The sequence below is a fragment of the Alosa alosa genome, chromosome 18 (genome assembly GCF_017589495.1).
Source record: "Alosa alosa isolate M-15738 ecotype Scorff River chromosome 18, AALO_Geno_1.1, whole genome shotgun sequence".
NCBI lineage: Eukaryota > Metazoa > Chordata > Actinopteri > Clupeiformes > Clupeidae > Alosa > Alosa alosa.
In genome coordinates, this window is record NC_063206.1 from 24069415 (window position 1) to 24089095 (window position 19681).

The 19681-nt window shown below is 43.3% G+C and overlaps 1 protein-coding gene across 3 annotated transcripts in view; it reads right to left on the reverse strand.

Annotated features, from left to right (window-relative positions):
• Positions 1 to 13448: 13448 nt before the first annotated feature.
• The window catches only part of macrod2 (mono-ADP ribosylhydrolase 2), a 522252-nt gene continuing 516019 nt past the window's right edge, over positions 13449 to 19681 (reverse strand). For 2 of the 3 annotated variants that reach the window (XM_048269585.1, XM_048269584.1), the window contains exons 18-19: positions 17303 to 17362; positions 13449 to 15216 (exon numbers count right to left, since the gene is read on the reverse strand). In XM_048269585.1, the coding sequence (XP_048125542.1) occupies positions 15173 to 15216; positions 17303 to 17362 (104 nt within the window). In that variant the 3' untranslated portion in view covers positions 13449 to 15172. The remainder of the gene's footprint in view (positions 15217 to 17302; positions 17363 to 19681) is intronic. The other variant, XM_048269587.1, reaches the window with a different exon arrangement.

The following is a 19681-nucleotide window of genomic DNA, read 5'->3' on the forward strand; positions in this document are numbered from 1 at the left end:
TCTCTCTCTCTGACACTGTCTGTCCGCTGGCGTAGCGGTGGTGGTGTTTATGGGAACTCCGAGGCATCCATCCCGGGGAAAGGGTTTGTGGTGACACATTTGGGATGTGCTCATTGCAGTCTCACCATCAATCTGCGCTGCCATTGTCTTGGCAGCGTGTGTGCATGGCCCGGAGACACTGGCATCAACATTGGCATCACAGCTCCTCCTAACTCACTCTCTGTGTCAGAGAGCTGGCCCTCGGTCAACAGTGGCATTAATGGGAGAGGCTAACAACGCTGCATCTGCTTGGCATGTCATTAAATCTCTCTCTCTCTCTCCTATACTTTCATTTTCTGAATGTTAATTAAAGTTGTGTGTAGCACACACACACAATCAAATTCAATGCTGGAAAGAATTAGCCTGATTATTCATTACTACCATTTATGTATCATGTAAAAACAATTACAGACACACATCAGACACATTTACTTTGAACTGTTGTTAACAGAATAACAACATTGTGAAGCAGTCCACATACTATTCATTGTTAATGTTGGTTATATTTTGAGTTTTGTTTTTTTTTGGTTTGGTTATTTATTAATGCAAAGTCTATAACTGAAATGTGTATATCTTTTGCCACAGTATAACAAGCAACAGCCTATTAGAAGACAGCTACAAAGAATGACATACAGGACTGAGACACGTGTCCCCTGATGAAATACTACAGGACATGTAACACGATTTTTATGGGCAAAATCAAATCTACACTTCTACGCTTCAGTCTGAAATCACTGTTTGGTACCAACGGAAAACCTTGTCTCATATATTAAAATCCCCAAATGTAATTTCGACTGAAGCACATGTTTAATAAACATTCTTATCTGCAGCATGTGTAATAGGCTTTCCTACTGGGCTTCTCCATCTGTACCAAAGGGACCACAGCGGCTGAATCTCCCTGCTTTTGTTCCAGTGGGCAGCCATGTTTTACTCAGTGATAAAAATGCCTGTCAGGAGGTTGGTTTGATTTGGTTTGCGCGGGCGGCTGTGGATGGTCGTAAGTGCCAGAGAGAGCCGCTGTAAGGTTGTGAGGTTCAAAGATCGATCAGCTGATTTATTTAATCTCCTGTGCATCTGCCATGATAGCTTGACTGTTGCTTGAGGGGGCTGTTATTTTTTTCTTCTAATTTCTTCTGAAAAGGATGTTGGATTAAAAAACAAATAAATAAATAAATAAGAAATGCGACACAAATTTACACTACATGAACACAGCTGCTGTTTTTGAATTGGAAAAACCTCCCTTTCCCCTGCCAGTGTCTTCCATTTACCGTTTCAATCTCAAAGCGTTTCCATTCTGCCCAACGGTCGCCACCACCCCAGCGCATCCTCATCGCTCTCCTGCTGTGCACAACTCCCCCCCCCACCATCTCCATGTCATCCCTCTCTTTTCCCATCAGCCCCCCTCCGAGTTCTATCTCTGTCTCCACACCTCACCTCCTCTGCCCGCTCCCAGACGCGGCCCGAGCTCCCTGCTGGCCGCCCTGCTCGGCAGCGTGAGTTGTCCTGTATGTCCTGTGCGGTACCCCATAGCAGTAGCTGCTGCTGCTGGGTTTGTTTGTATGGGGTCTCTGTGAGGCCGGAGATGTAATTTAGGCAGCTGTGTGTTATTGGCTTCGAGTCTCGGAGGAGTGCTGCAGCAATAACTGCCCTCCCGCACCGCTCCGGAGGGGAGAACGTCACATGGACAACTCTCTCAGGGCCTGCTGGTGAGGAACAGGCGAGACAAACATGGCTATTGTTTAGATTTGACATTACATGTCAGAAGACACATTGCATTCATATCCGTGGGGAACGCAGTAGGGCAGACCTTCTTATGTGGACTGTGGGAATGATGCAGTCCCAGCGTGTGTGTGTTGTAGATGTAAGTCATCAAGAGAGTGAGGGGGAAAAAAATCAACAAAGGACATTTGCAACATACAAGCCTTGCTTTCCAAATCTACTGCAGTAATGTGTGAGGGACACAGGTGAACATCATTGAATGTCTGGTGGATTCTGGATGCCATAAGCGCAGCAGTAATGTCCTAATGTAATGTAATGTTCAGTATGTCCTTCACCTTGGGACTTCAGTGGGCAGCGTCGTGAGGAAATGGACTTTGAGCAACGCTGCTCTTAATTGGACACACTGTTGTCTCTTTATGTCCATTTGAAACCTGTTAGAGACCGATCAAGTGGTACATGGTGTTGCTATAATGTGTTCCTGAGTGACATATTATCAGTTACAATAGAGTACAATAGTGAAGGATAGGGTAAGCCATCTCTACCCCCCCCTTATGCAGACCTCAGATCAGTTTTATTGTGCTAAAGGTCTTGTGTGGAGGATTAAAGGAATACTCCAGCGATAATGCTGGCAATTTAAACAGCCAAACGCACACATTCCCAAACACATGTGCGCACATTCAGGTGATGGAAAAAAACAAGATGTTATCCACCCAAAGCAAGGTCAAACAAGTCAAACCCCTCAATGGCACCCCTATCTCAACTACGTGTCTCCTGACTTCTGAGCGGACCGCTTGTTATTAGCCGATGTCCGGGCGAGGACGTGGCTGGAGACCTGTGCTGCCCTCTCTCGTCCGGCCCCGGTCTTAATCTTCAGTGGCCCTCTGGCCCAAGTAATCCATCACCAGCGGTGAGTTTGATTAGACGTCCAGAGGCGGGCGGCTCTTTAAAGCCCTGACAGGCCTGGCTGCTTGGTGTCTGCCTCTATGACGGCTGTGTGTCGGCGGGCTGTGATGGATCCCTCTCCTCCCCTTCCCTGGAGAGTCGCTTCTCCTTTTCCCCATGTCTCCTGCATAGATAGTTCCTTTGACACGACTTGTTTTGGGTCCCTCGTAATTGATTTTGCTCTTCTTTTGTGACTCCAATCTCTCTCACTCTATCCTCTCTCTCTCTCTCTCTATTTCTCTCTCTATCTCTCCTTTTTCCTGTCTTCTGCCTGCTTTCTCCCTGTCTGTCCTACCCTTTTCTCCAGGGAAATGACTGAATAAAAACTACAGAGCATGATGTTTATAGGCAGGTGTCCACCCTGACAGATGGTCAATGGCAGCATTATCAGAGGCTGATGGAGGTGTTGAATGAGCTGGTTAGGCTGGGAATGGGTTTCTAAATGAGATGGCCCAACATATTGGAGGGAATGTTCTAGGCCCATAGTGGAGAGAGATGTTGAGCTTCAGGCTGATGGGTACAAGTGGAGAAATAAATAGAGTTGCCGGTAAGGACAGAGGAATTAAATGAAATTTCAAGCGGTTAGAAAGGATCTCTGAAACACTTTGTGAAGTTCCTAGTATGTTAAATTATTGAAATATAGTATAGTTTATTTGTCAGGCAAGATATTTTATTTGCATAAATCGACATGAATATAATGAAGGCTCGCTTGAACTGCTATTCTGTCATACAAAAAGTGTTGATTTGCAATAATCTTTATAAAATATTAAAGTTCATTGAGAAGTTATACTGTAAATTTATAGTGTATGTAGAGAACTGAATTCACCCATGCAGCTGCTTCACTATAGATTTTTTTTCTCTACACATCTAATAGATCAATTTTCACTAATTCTAATCCCTCTTCTTCCCAAACAACAAACTAACAATCAGCCAATTTGCTGGAAATGTGCAAATTTCTCCATCAGTAGTGTGATGAGTGATTTTTTTTTTTTTAAGCTGTTGACTTTTGTGCTTGTAAATGTGTGTCACACCAGGACCCTTCACATCCTTTGCCTGGCTATGTGAGCGCCTCCTGGGACTCTTGTGTCTAATGGAAATAACGCTAATGTAGTAACATAATAACTCGTCACATACTGAAGGATGATTTTGGGAAGAATCACATTTACAGGCCTAGGTTTGCCTCCGTGTACATTTCGGGGGCTTTTTTATGCCTTTAATGTGACAGGACAGTGGAGAGAGAGATGGGGTGGGATCGAGAAATGACCTTGACCGGACTCGTACCCAGGTCTCTGTGGGCACGTGGACCCAAATATGGTAGGGGTGCTGTAACCAGTTGTGCTACTGAGCCACTGAGCATGTGTCACTACCCTGCTGAAAGAAAACAGCCTGACCAACTTAAGGTGGTTTGCTGGTTGACCAGCTTGTTGACCAGCTTGTTTGACCACCCTATGATGGTTGACCAGCTAGACCAGCAAAACTCTTGTGAAAACATACCTTCAGCTGATTTACCCAGCTTAGGAAGGTAACTCGCTTGTTTTACTTGTCGTACCACCTCAAGCTGGTCATTTTAGCTGGTGTTGCTGGTCTTACATTGCCAGTTTAACTGGCCAACAATGTCAAGCTTGGCAGGCTGATCACCAGCATGACCTTACTGTACACCAGCTGTATCCTACGATAAGCTGGTCACACCAGCATGACCAGCTTCCCAGGCCCAGATGGTCACGCCTGCATGTCTACCTGGTGGCCCAACCAGCTACGCCAACAAAGACCAGCTAAAACTAGCTTCTAGCATAAGCTGGTTTTTAGCTGTTTTTTTCAGCAGGGTAGCGTCGTCACTGTCCAAAAGAACAACTGACGACTGACACACTGACTAAGCAGTTATCCGCAAAGTACATTTAAAAAGGGACCTGACTAAAGCAATGTTTGCAAGGACTTTTTCTTTGTGTGTGTGTGTGTGGCCCTCTCCTGTCTGTCCCTGACTCTGTCTCTCTTCATCTTTCTCTCTCCTGCTTCCCTGGAAATGTGTTTTCTATTTTTTTTTTTCACATCTGCAAAGATTGCCTCTGTGCCTGCCTGGGGTTTCTAATTGACAGCAAGGCAAACAGGAAAGTTCGCTTAAAAAAAAAAAAAAAAAAGTCAAATGTAAATTTCCTGCTGCTGCGTTCCCAGTGTGTTTTTTTCACCTGCCTTGATGGAGAATTTGTTATGGAAATTCATGGTGCATTAGCGTAACCAGCATGAGCCAAGAGTTGAAAATAATGAATCCTGCCGGGAGGGAAGGGCTTTTCCACTTCCTTATTTATGAACTAACAAATATATATACAGTATTTAAGGGTCAGTCTATTCCACACGATTGGAATTTGCCTCTATTTTAGCAATTTTCTGCAATGAGAATCGGGGCTATTCTACAATTTGGGGGTTCCGTCGCCCCATTACTAAGAACCTCTCTTTAGAGAGGCGATGGGAAGTGGATCTCTTGGGATAGTCGAGTCCAGATAATGGGGAACAACTAGAATGCTAAAATATTGGCTGTCAAAAAAATGCTAATTCCAACAAAGCGTTATCACATTAAAAATCCTCTGGTCGCAAACTGACGAAAGATTTTACACCTGATTTGCAGCCAGCCAATCAGCGCTCCAACCTGATTGCGCCTGGGCTTAATAAAAAATATGCTCCTACGGCATCTGCCAAACTATTCTGCTGCACATCCTTTTTAACACAAGAGCATCTCAAGTAGGTACACTTCTCATCCGATACACTTTATACATTTGTAAGTATGAGGAGGCACCTGAATCAAGTCAAAGGGCTAGGCTACTGCTGTATATGGTGGAAGGGGTTAGTATGTTGCTAAAGTCCTTGCCTTTCATAGTCCAAAAGAGTGAGATTGTTTTTTTTTTTGGCATAAGCCTTTACTGGGCTGAAGGAGGTTCAAAGATTCCTCTCTCGCTGCCTTCTCTCTCTGTCGTCTCTCACTTCATTAACGCCTTGGCTAAAGTTTGAGCTCTATGTGAAGTGGAAATGAGGCAAGCCATGAAAGTTCTGCTGTCAGGTGAGGATATGGCTTCCTAATTTTCCCCCTCTGAGAAACTAATCAGAGGTAAATCTCTCAGGTATGTAAGGACTCACTCTTAGTCTGCACAGTGGCAGAGGAGTGGAGAGTGCTGTTGTGGAAATGCACTGCAATAAAGATAACTGAGGCACCAGCCAAGACCACCACATTCTGATCATTATCATGGACTAGGACTAGAAGCTATAATGTTTGTTACAGTACTGCTAAAAATGCACAAATTCAGACATGGTCTGCAGAAACCATTTTAGATGAATGGCTGATATTTTAATGTATATCTGTGACTGACAATAAATACCAAGAAAATAAGATCAGCATTTATGGCAGACTTGGCCTCTTTTCCAGATAATTTAGAGACCACTTTTACTTTATGACAGGCCATAACATGTTTTCCCCTATATTTACAATCTTTTGTGAACCTGTGAAATCCTGTTGTGAAAACTAAAACTAACTACTCTTGAATTTAAGACACAGTTAAAAGCGGTAAAGAAGACAAATGAATCCATACATCTGGCTGCTTTTTCAATTTATTTTCAAACCATGTCTTGTCAATTGTGTTCTCAATACAATTTCACTAAAGCTTCAGATGCAAGGCAGCAGTTGCTTTTTTCCACCAAACATCCAGCAGTGTAGAGGAAGAGTGTTGGTTGCTACGGAAACAGCTAGGCAGCTGGGGGGGTAGATAAATGTTTTAAACTTGTGTGTGGAATTATCTCTGTGTGTGTGTGTATGTAGAATATTTCTAACTATCCATATGTACAATAAAATAACACAGATACAGATATAAAGACACACAAGTCTTTCAATTGATAAAGGCTTATTGTAGGTTATCAAATCAGCTGAAATCCTTGTAGGACTATGAAACCCATTTTTGGATTATGAAATAAAGTGGAAGAAACACTGACAGTTGTACAACGGCCATTCCTCCAGCCTTAAAAAAAAAAAAAAAAAAAAAAAACTCTGATTCTGTTTCAGTCATCAATACCTGAGCTGGTATGTTTGGTGTCTATAGATTATTGATGCCTATTTGGTCATTGTGGTGGTCACAAGTAACCCATCAGTGGTCATTTGTCCACTATCCCTTTACTACCTATTTGTCCTTCATTCAAAACAATCCAACTCAATTATTTTCGTGCTTGTCACCCTTGTTACGGCACACACAACAAGCAATTTGAATCGAATGCAAACTTCTCACTGCTTTCACAGAGACGCCAACTCTGACTGTTTATTTCTGGCTGTTTTGTTTCTGGTGTCGGGAACAGGCCAGTCTTTTTGTCGCTATCTGCAAATCACTTTGGGCTCAAGAAAGCACAGGTGGCGTTCACTTTAATATGTACTGAGAGGGCATTAGCATATTCATGAAATTTACAAGGCAGCACTCGCCACAGTAAAGGTTTACACAGGCGAGGCTAATGCATTTATTAACGTTGGATTTAACTGAGGAACATTGCAAACCTGATGCTTATTATTTTCCCTCATTAGGCGTTCGGCAAGCTGCCTGTTGGAAAATCAACTTCAGGATATGAAGTGACGCCGACTGTGGGGGAGACGCTAATGGGCGAGCAACAAAGACTGTTTGTTTTGCCGTCTTCTAGTGCTCATCATTAGACTTCATTAGTCAGGATCAGTCATCATTAAAATTTTCCCTCAGTTTTCAGCCACTCACCTAAATTACAATTAGGCTTGGTGAGAAGACACCGAACGCTGAGACCTAAACTTGGGATGATTAGGGCATCCTCTTGCATCAGTAGAACATATTTTTTTGTTTACATGGAAATACAGTCTACATGTGATCATAACAACTTCCCGTGCTCATTACGCTTGTAGATGCCATATGACATCTAACACTTGGTACTTAGTACTGAAGAATTCAGACATCAGCTCTCACTAAAGCAGAATGACCTTTTGTAATTTGATTTTTACTATAGTTAACAACACAAAAAAACACAAACACAGACACACACACACTATTCCATTGGCACAGCTGTTCTTATACTGAGAGGAGTACCAAAAGTTGAAATGCACAACTCAATTAACACAAAGCACAGCTAGCTTTTAATTTTCCAAGTGTATTTGTCTGCCGTTTTACAGTATTATGACAATATTTAGGCACACCTGTCAAAAGCTCACCCGCTCCACAAGAGCTCTTATTAGGCCTCTCCATCAGTTCCGGCCCCCTGAATGGCTCTCGGTTGGAAATAAAAACGACACCCGGTAGATTGGACAGATACTTGGCCAGGGCAGTGGGTCACTTTGCACCACTCACGCGGCCACTTCATGTTTGGTGAAGCGCACTGCCAAGCATAGCTAGACCTGTTGTGAGCTTTTAATGCTCCAGTTTAGAATGATGCTTAGGGGAGAGCTATGGCTCAAACAAGGCCAAGCTCTGCCCTGTGATTGGTCGATCAGCCTCATTACATGAGCCCTCCAGAACACAACTCTGCAATCAGCGTCACAGAAAGACCCGAGTCAAGTAGATTTAGACATAAATAGGCATGGACGTGTGCTCGAAAGTTTTTCTTTTTCTCTCTTAATCACAAGTAATGAACATGTAAATTTAGGGTGATACAACTTCAAAGTGCTATTCTGTCAGAAATGCGTTGGGGCATTGCAGCATGATTATGTGCTTTGATCATTAAAAGAGACAAAGACGATCTTTGTCATGAGGCAAAGCTTATGATGATCTGTGTGTTCCTTCCGTAAGACATCAGCATGCTTCCTCCTCAGAGGGCTCCACCTCACGCCACTCTGCACATCCCCCCCTCTTAACTCCTGATATAGACGCCCTAGGAGTCCAGTCACGGATGGCTCCATTTGCTGCTGTCTTCAAGAGATCAAGGCTTGTAGCAAGCCTTTTGAAACGGCGTACATGTGTGCAAGTATGTGTGTGTGTGTGGGAAGCATTAATGCGAGACATGCCTGATGGTAATGAACTTGGTGTTCTGTGCTTAAAGACATAATGTACACATCCAGCATCCATTACAGCATCTAGAGTGTTTTTAATTTCAGTTTATATGAATCTCATTTGAAAGTAGCAGCCAGGAGAGTCCTGAATAAGGCCCAAGCGTATTGCATCTGATTGCTCTATGCAAGATAGTTTCATCTATGATGTTTCCTCTAAATAAGATGGTTGCATTCATGGATGGTTGATATACAAGTCAGTAAAGTTGACCATTTCCCAGGCTCTATTCCACACTACTCACAGTCCTGCTGCCGTGAAAGTGGCTGCATTCACTTTCCACTTTGACTGACTTGATGGCCAATGTGAACAGTTGATGTCCGTCAGAGAGGAACCAAAACCGACAGTTTCACTATTACAGTAGTTTAGTTTTGATTAAAGTTTGCAACTGATGTTTACTAATGAGACATCTCGTAGACAGTAACTGCAGTGCCTAACTTCAAAAATAAATATCCGCTGCCTTGCTGCCAGTAGGTTTAATGCCACGTGATAAGGTGACGTTCCACAACGCTGGCGAATGCCAGACCAAATTCCTCAGTAGCATGCATGGTCAGCATTGCGCAATGCCACCTTAAGTTTGATGAGGCCATTTATTTCTGCCCTCCTCCATGCGCTGGGCAAAACTGATGAGGGTTTTCCTGGCCCCTGCCATGCTGTCCAACCTACAATGAGCTATGTGCCAGCCCTGCTGGTGTGTGCGTATGTGTATGTGTGTGTGTGTGTGTGTGTGTGTGTGTGTGTGTGTGTGTGTGTGTTGGTGGTGGGGGTCGCAAATCATTTGCTGCTCCAGTAATAATTCATTGCACGGGCCCTGGGGACAAGTTATCAGCAAAGTAATTACAGTGGAGCTGCCGCGAGGGGTTGTGTGTGTGTGTGTGTGTGTGTGTGTGTGTGTGTGTGTGGGGCACTCAGGGGCTCGTGCAGGGGCACTGGGCTTTCTCAGACCCTCTCCTCTTTAATAGGGGACCGGACCAAACGGTGACTCCTGCGCTGTATTGATAAGGCTCCCTCTTGATGTAATCACAATACACCACAGGCTAACCGTATTAAACCATCAGAGGGGACAAAATAGTTCAAATGTAAAATATACAGTACCATATTAGCTTTCTTTTCTCCCCCAACATCCCTAGAAGGTTATTATATTTTAATCCAGGCAATGGGATGATTTATTTTTGTGATGTCTGACCTGTTGAAGCCCTGTGTAAGTCTCACACTCAGAGGGGATTATGACATAAAGGGAAATCATAACAAAGTGTTTCCAAGGAAAGGCAGCATGACTCTGTAGGGGCAGTGGTGTGGGATTAGGTGACGTGTTTGACCAGGCATGACTCTGTAGGGGCAGTGGTGTGGGATTAGGTGACGTGTTTGACCAGGCATGACTCTGTAGGGGCAGTGGTGTGGGATTAGGTGGCGGTTTGACCAGGCATGACTCTGTAGGGGCAGTGGTGTGGGATTAGGTGACGGTTTGACCAGGCATGACTCTGTAGGGGCAGTGGTGTGGGATTAGGTGACGTGTTTGACCAGGCATGACTCTGTAGGGGCAGTGGTGTGGGATTAGGTGACGTGTTTGACCAGGCATGACTCTGTAGGGGCAGTGGTGTGGGATTAGGTGACGTGTTTGACCAGGCATGACTCTGTAGGGGCAGTGGTGTGGGATTAGGTGACGTGTTTGACCAGGCATGACTCTGTAGGGGCAGTGGTGTGGGATTAGGTGACGTGTTTGACCAGGCTGTTTGGATCTGAAGGCAGCAATGCTGTTCATGAATGGTCCATAAAGGAAGGCATAAGATATGTATCGATGTGTTACACTGAGAGTTAAAATGCTAAGTATTATCACTTACTACAATTTAGTAGCATGACCCAGGTGGTTTTGTCAAATTCATTTGCATAGATCATTATTGAGGAGGCTTGCAGTTTTAAATGCCACAACCCACAACAACCCACACACCAAACTGCCAAAAGCATCTGAAAAAAAAAAAAGATCACAGGTGATTCTAATTCATGGGATTCATTGCAGATTGTATCACTGAAGCATTCCCATGCATCTTCTACAGCTCATCCTCTCACAGGTGAGATCTTTCCACCAACTGCTGAATTTGACCCAGCAAAAGAATCCATCGTAAACACCAACAAACGCCAATCAAACAGAATGTGTGCCTATATCCCGTTATATTCAAAGCTGAGACGGCCAAAAGCAGCATATAATTGCAGTCGAATGAATTAAACATCATCAGCCATGCTGCTCAAACCACTGGTTAGAGCTACAGTACATGTAATTATCTCCAAAAGTCTGCTCAAATCCCCCTTGAGATGGCCTCAGACATTTCCCTCGCACAATCAAAAAGAAAGTTTGGGGCATCTGTTGGGCCATCCTGTGATGTGTACCCCTCGTCGCCCCTTCGCCTGGTGAAGCAGTCACTTTGAAGATGAACTCCGTGGCCCTTTGTGGGTTGCTTAAAAGGTGGTTAAGACGCCAAGCGCCGGACCAGCGAGGAACATGGCAGATAACCCTTGTGAGTCCCTGGAGTAGCTGATTGAAAATGTCAGGCACTGATGCACAGATTTCGCCAGTCTCATCTGGGCATGCTCACGCTCCACAAGAGCTAGCTCTTCAGGGAGATGACTGCAGAGTGAAAATTGAAAAGCTGTTTGGTTTGAGGAACTAGAGGTTCACATAAGTCTTAACATAAAAAGGAGCGGTATCTAGAACACATTTACATTCGTACATTCTACAATAGTGTGCTCTGCTCTGAACTCTGCTACATCCTGAACTCTCAAACAGTAATGAGATGATTGGTGTCACACTTATTAAAAGACCTAGGAGCTATGGGGCCAGGCTAGTTAAATGCATCAATAGGAGAAACTTTCAGAAACCACTATACAGAGTAACTACTTCTCTGAACCATGTCAAAATGTTTACCTTTTAATATATACATTTGCTTTTTCACATCTTCCACTTCTGTTAGACAATTATAGCCCTAAAGTGAAGTAGAATTACTTGCCGTTTGTTAACATCTCACCTTTATATTAATATATCTCATTATCATGTATTGAACCATTTCATGATCACTGAACTTTTGTTCCCTTTTAATGTTATCATCAGTTGACTCCAATCAACTGTTTCTAATCGAATGATACTGTTTAGTTGAGGGCACCACAAATTAACGTTGATGAGCAGTGATGCACACATTTTGTTTACCTGATGAAGCGTGTGCTTTCTGCGGATTGACAAAGGTGCTAATTATTCTTTCTTTGTACATCCGCCCACTAGTTGTACAAAAAAACACCTAAAAGGGCTTGACCACTGTTAACAGCACAGTGCCTGTGAGTGAGACGCTTGCATTTCACATACATTTAATTCACATGCGTCTATACTTTATGAGCGCCTAGTGCCTTGGTAGATTTCCTGGTTGACGGCAGGGATGTAGTGATAAAATAAGAGGTGGGTAAACTATTATTTCGGTGATCACGGTGAGGTGGACTGAGCCATGGGGTATCAGATTTTTAAAAAAGGTATTCAGAATATGTTTGATGATGGAGGTTATTGTCCAATATGTATGACAATACCAGTGGTATTAAATGGTTCCTAGAGTGTTGATGAGTGTACATATTGTGAATGTGGATAATACAATGTGATTTTTGAATGTTAAAAGTTGTAATTGGTGAATAAACTTTTTTGAGAGGTGGATAAACTCTATTTCTGAAATTTCAGAGGTGGATAAACTGTGTTTACTTGCGTTTAGCCTCCACTACAGTACATCCCTGTATACAGATTGCATGCATCACAAAGACATTAGCCTTTATCTATACAGATGCCTCCGTTGGACAAAGTGTAAGCTCATTTGTTGTATTGATCTGATCATCCACCTCTGATATTTCCTCTCATTAAGCCAGTGCTTTCAACAGGACGACGAGTGAGTCCACACTTGAATTAGACAGCTGATACACAATTGGTGTTTCCACCGAACGGTACGGTTCAGTTCGGTACTCAATTATTTCCATTTCCATTGTCAGAATTTGTGAATGCTAGGCTACCAAAACAACTGATTTTTACCAACAAATTAAACCATTTTTTGGCACCCTTCCGTGGGAGTACCAATCATAATGGTACGGTACCTAAAGGGAAGGGATCTGTTTTATGTCTCATTAGTAACTAAAAATGGTCGGTAAATAGTAACTTGATGACACAAATAGTTGTGAGATCAGTATACAAAGCTCACAGAAATCCCACAATGCACAACTTGTTCTTCATTTGCAAGTCTGTTAGGATAGTTAGCATCCCATTGTTTACCAGGTGATGGTACCTAGCAACACGCTACCATTCTGTTCTCTATTTGCCATCTCAAACGGCTTTGTTGTCGTTGGTGTAACAAACACGGGATTTAAGTGTAGAGGTAAAGGGAAGGGTACTGTTGGCAGTCGAAACACAAGCCAGCCCGGTCAGGGTTTATCATTCCAAACCGTACTGTACTGCACTGTACAGAACTGCACCATACCACTCAATGGAAGTCAAATGTTGCTCGATGGTGTTTTAAGCCCCCAACGTCGTCTTCCAGGCAGCGCTACCACCGTCGATTTAAAGGCACCTAATCCTAACCCTAACCCATGCATGCCTAACCCTAGCGCCTTCCAGGCAGCGCTGCCTTGAAGACAACATTGGGGGTTTAAAACACCAAGAAACCCAAATGCTAATGGCACAAAACATAGACCAGCCAGAGAAACAACAGTTTGAATCTTTATTGATAGTTTTGTTAAGCAAAGCAAACATCAACGTATGAAGGCATCATTTCACTGAGTCTCATTTCATGTGTTGTATGGCACCACTTACAGTAGCTAATCATTGTTTAAAAAGAAAGGGGAAAAAAATCAAAGTTCATGTTTTTTTGCTATTTAAAAAGAACAAAACAATCACTGCATCCACCAAACAAAAACAAAAAAAAAAACATATCAATGACCCTCATCCACTATGATATGAAACCACCACCGGTTTGAGATCATGTGTCGTTATGTGAAATAAGGCAGATTCTTGAGATATAAATCCAGACAATCGGGTGGGAAAGTATTGACTGGAGAAAGAAGAGACAGGAGTATAGCTGTGGAAAATGGAGGATTAGAAGTGTGATAAAAAGCTGGCATGCACTGGAAACTACGCCCTGAAAGAACTAATTTGATAAAAAGACTAAACAGAGCTGTCATGTGGAATGAGATGAATGGATTCCTCTTTAATAAGCTCTCGCAAAGTCACGGCAGCTTTGAAGATCAGCATTGATCAATGCCCTTTTCCAGAGATGAGTACTGTAAAGTTACATTTTTTCTTTTTCTTTTGTTTTGTACACATCCGCGCGGTTTTGAGGTGTTTGAAGCAGACTACATCACACATGTGTGCCCCGTACAACTAAGGGCCTGAACTGAGCGTAAAGAGATTGATGTTAAGCTGCGATGGCCGAGCATCAGTCCAGATGAGTAAAAACACTGGAAAAGCAAGGATACACACTAAGCGGCGTAAGATGGGTAACCCTTTTCATCTTATCATCACTTGGCAAATAACTTGGTCAGTAAGCCCTCGCACTTGGTTTCAAAGTCCACTCACACTAGGAAAGAAAAAAACTCAAAAAAACTGGTGTCAGCCTTACTTGGCCTGGTCAGCATCGGTTGTAGTGTTACTTATTGACCACAATTCATGACATATAAGCCTGATATTTGTCAGTTACATTTAAACAGTTACTAATCTTGTTCTATTCACTTGGGTTGGCCTCTTAGTATGTAGGCTTCTCAAGTGTATGAAGGAAGGACAGGCATGAGAATGGTCTCTCCCAATCATGCTCTGTGGCCGACCGTCAAACCATCAGAATTCCAGCACCAGGATGCCCAGATGGATTATGGGAGTTTTTCAAGCAGCATCTCTGTGAGGTATGACCCAGTAAAACCCCCCCACCCCCGACCCACCACCTCAATATCTCTGATATGTTCATTTATACAATTGTTCAGGAAATTCGTTGTACATATAGGTATATCTCATAGTTATAATTTCATTTCATTTCATTTCAGCATGAGAGAGGGAAAGTAAGGAGGAGTAGAATAGGAAACTAGTGATTTAGAAGCATAGGCCAGGGCCTGGGCCTTGCTCAGTGTGGAGCAGAGTTGGTGTGGTGTGAGACTGTGTGTGTGTGTGTGTGTGTGTGTGTGTGTGTGTGTGTTTCAGAAGCATGAACCTGGGCCTTGCTCAATGTGATGGAGAGTTGTTGTTGTTGTGGTGTGAGAATGTGTGTGTGTGTGTGTGTGTGATTTGGAAGCATGGGCCTGGGCTTTGCTCAATGTTGGTGTGGTGTTGGTGTGGTGTGTGTGTGTGTGTGTGTGTGTGTGTGTGTGTGTGTGTGTGTGTGTGTGTGTGTGTGTGTGTGCCTTCACACAGTTTGCCGGCTGTCCTTCTGAGGATGATTGTCGTTTCATTCCTTCCTCGGTGGTTCCTTCTTCTTTTCAGAGGCTTCGTCTGTAAATGCACAGCACAACAGGTTCAGAAAACACACACACAACACACAACACACACACAACACACAACACATTTAGTAAGTCTTCATTTCAAAAACTTCTTCAGTGGTTCTTTACACACACACAGACACACACACAACCACAGAGTACCAAACATCTTCACAAGAGGCTTGAACAAGTGATGGTCTTTGATGGCAACTCTTAAAGTCATTTAGTAAGTCTTCATTTCAAAAAACCTTCTTCAGTGGTTCTTTAACTCGACACACACACACACACACACAACCACAGAGTACCAAACATCTTCACAAGAGGCTTGAACAAGTGATGGTCTTTGATGGCAACTCTTAAAGTCATTTAGTAAGTCTTCATTTCAAAAACCTTCTTCAGTGGTTCTTTAACACACACGACACACACACACACACACACACACACACACACACACACACACACACACACACACACACACACACACACACACACACACACACACACACACACACACAAACACCACAGAGTACCAAACATCTTTACAAGAGGCTTGAACAAGTGATGGTCTTCGATGGCAACTCTTAAAGTCATTTAGTAAGTCTTCATTTCAAAAAACCTTCTTCAGTGGTTCTTTAACTCGACACACACACACACACACACACACACACACACACACACACACACACACACACACACACACACAACCACAGAGTACCAAACATCTTTACAAGAGGCTTGAACAAGTGATGGTCTTCGATGGCAACTCTTAAAGTCATTTAGTAAGTCTTCATTTCAAAAAACCTTCTTCAGTGGTTCTTTAACTCGACACACACACACACACACACACACACACACAGACACACACACAACCACAGAGTACCAAACATCTTCACAAGAGGCTTGAACAAGTGATGGTCTTCGATGGCAACTCTTAAAGTCATTTAGTAAGTCTTCATTTCAAAAAACCTTCTTCAGTGGTTCTTTAACTCGACACACACACACACACACACACACACACACACACACACACACACACACACACACACACACACACACACACACAACCACAGAGTACCAAACATCTTTACAAGAGGCTTGAACAAGTGATGGTCTTCGATGGCAACTCTTAAAGTCATTTAGTAAGTCTTCATTTCAAAAAACCTTCTTCAGTGGTTCTTTAACTCGACACACACACACACACACACACACACACACACACACACACACTGGATAAACACTCAACCAGCTGGGCCCATAACACGCTCTCTACAAATCACTCCAGTCGTTTCCATGACACTCACGTCTCTAATGATGTGCGATAAACAACGAGTGGTAAAAACAGACGAACAAATGTTAGGACCCCAGCGCTCCGCCACAGTGACGTGGTGCTGACAGCTGGCTGTTTACCGACTGCTGAGGCAAATACACAAGACAGGAAACGGGTTTGGTTCAGTGCTCCGAAGCCGTAGTCCACAGAACTGAGAGCAGATGATGAATGATTTTTTTGCAGTTCAAGTCAGTTCAGTTTACGTTTCATTCCTGCTGCCTGCCAAAAAAAAAAAAAATCACACTCGGTTTGTTTATAAATAATCTAGTTAAAGTGGCACGCCGGATATTAATATTGAAAACGTAAATGTAAAATTTGATATTAGGGGCCTGGAATGCAAAGACATGTAGATTCCTTTTCAAAACTGATTTATCAGCTTCAACCATTCACTAGCAATATGTGTCACGTCAATGTTCTCGTTGGCAGACATCTTGCGTCTGATTTACTCGGTTTGCGTCGATTCGGGGCTGTGGATATTTTATCACAGTCGTCTGAATGCCTGCTGACATATTTATACTGAGGCAGCTGGAGTGGGCTGTGAGGAGGCGGAGAAGAGGCACAAGCAAAGGAGGAGCCAGCGCTCAGAGAACACCCACATCTCAGCCAGCCAGGAGAGAGAAACTAGAGACAGAAAGTACTTTTAGAGAAAGTGAAATAGAGAATGTGTGTGTGTGTGTGTGTGTGTGTGTGTGTGTGCGTGTGCATGTGTGTGTGTGGGGAGAGGGAGAGAGAGAGAGAGTGTGTATAGGTGTGAATCTATTTCCTCTCTTACCTTTGGACTGATTGCTGTCTGTTTGAGTTAATTCAGGTTCTTGCGAGTCCTCGCCCTGAGCTTTCATTTCAATTAGGTGGAAGGGGAGCAGAGAGGAGGAGGAGGAGGAGGAGGAAGAGGAGGACGAGGAGGCGGGAGGAGAAAAGAGGAGGAGAGAAATTGAGAACGAGTGCAGATGTGACAGCAGTTCAAGAATTACAAAAGCTGTGAGAGAAAAAGCCTGCCCGTCACACCCGGTCAGCTTTCAGGCTGTGTGTGTGTGTGTGTGTGTGTGTGTGTGTGTGTGTGTGTGTGTGTGTGTGTGAGTGTGTGTATGTGTGTGAGGGATCACTTCTGCACAAGCAGTGCCTGGATCAGTATTAACTCTGAGATCTCAGGACTGAGGATTTCTACTGGGTTTATATTCAGACTCTATGCTCTACTCTCCAACCTCTGCAGAGTCAGCTGCAATGTGTTGCTGCACCGTTGATCAGCTTGCTCTCTCTATTCTCAGGCTTCTGTACTATAACCCTGTGCTTCTGGACATCACTCAACACCCTTGAGAGGAAAATAGCAAAGTGTGCAGTGTAACTTAAGTGTACTAACGCTAATTGAATAACTTTGCTAAATCTATTTGCTAATTTAATACCATGTGCAAACTCTAGTGTGCAAACAAGTGTAATATCCTCCCATGCTACAGGACGGCTTTAGTTTAGAGCAGGGTTTCCGTTGTCCAGTAATTACCGGACATTGGCCGGATAAAAAATTAAATGTCCAACAAAATTAGATCTCTCCGGTCAAATTGTCCGATTGAAATTGGCTAATAATCCCGCCCCCTAACGCAATCTGAATTTGAGAATAAGCCTTAATATGTAAGCCTATATTATACGTCCTCTGGCTATGCTTTTAAATGAACAGGCTCTACCGTTTGAAAAGTAAGCTATTAAACAACACGAATAGCCCATGCTGCATTTCAAATAGGAAGCGCACGCGGCTTAAAACGTCCATGTTAAACAACGAACAAATGAGTGAGGCGGTTCAAACATGGCCAGGCCCAGGCAGACTAGCCTTAAAAGTTTTTTCAGAGGCCAGACGCGATGGATGATGATAAACTGGTAACGTCTAAAGCCTCAGATGTCCGGTCAACTCCACCACCACCAGATAAAAAGTAGAAGTGTCGGTATCTGTAATCAGTGATATTGGAAGTGGAGTTGCGGGGGGTGCGGCCGCTCCAAGACACTGTCATTATCCGTGTACACTGGACATGCAAAGTGTTCTTTACCCAAAGCATACAGTAGGCCTATACGTTCTCTGTCTATGATCTGCAGGGTTAGGGCCTCCTCGACGAGGTGATTACTGGTCCGCGGATAATGTCTGGCACAAATAAACGGTATCATTGAACCGCGGCCGAAAGAAAAAGAAACTAAACATTTCCCAGAATAGGAAACATTTCGTAATTTATTGTTATCAAATAAAGAGGCATAGCATTAGGGGGTAGTGGTGTGAGCGCTCATTCTTGTGTGTGCGCATCTGTGTAAGTTAAACAGTCAGTCACCACTGGAGATAACGTGGGTAGCAGCAACAAACCTTTTTAAAACAACGAACGAAGCGGACTCTTGCTGTCCATGAAGATATACTGGCTAGATCTTGTTAGGCATGTTTAAGTTAGGCTAATGAACATGTTGCATTATATACAGCCTGATTATGTCATTCTTTAAGCTACATAGCCGGTCTCCAGTTTTCCTCAATTTGACTAATTAAGAAGGGATAATAGGATATTTGACCGGCATTTCATCAAAATGTCCGGAAAACGAAACCTCTGACGGTCACTTTGACCGGCACCATTTTTTTTCTAGCGGAAACTCTGGTTTAGAGACACTTTGCATGTTGTCTGACGTAACTCTGACAACACCAGTGATTCTCAAACTTTTTCTGTCATTCCCCATTTTCAAGCTGCACCTAAAATGGTAACGTGAAAATATAGTTTTTGTGTTTAGGTTCCACGTCACATTTCCCGTCTTGGTCTGCTGGATCAGTTATTTGAATTCACATGTCCGTCTGTTTATGACTCCTGTTATGGCCATTTTGTTTTGAATCTATGATCTTCCTTGTCAAAAAAGAAAGATATGCACAACAAAACAAATTTTCTCCTGTTCATCGCGCCCCACCCGTCATGTCTATTCCCCACTAGTGGAGCCCCCACACTTTGAGAACCACTGACCTATACCAAGAAAGAAGCGGATGCGACATGGCAGGACAGTTAGTGCGCTGCCCTGGGGCTGTTGTCCAACACTTAGCTGGGAAGTTTTGTGTGTTGTGTGAGGGGGGGCTCTTTTAGGCAGCAGTTTAATGTAAATATTTGAATGAGGAAGACATTTACTCTCTTATACAAGCGCAATA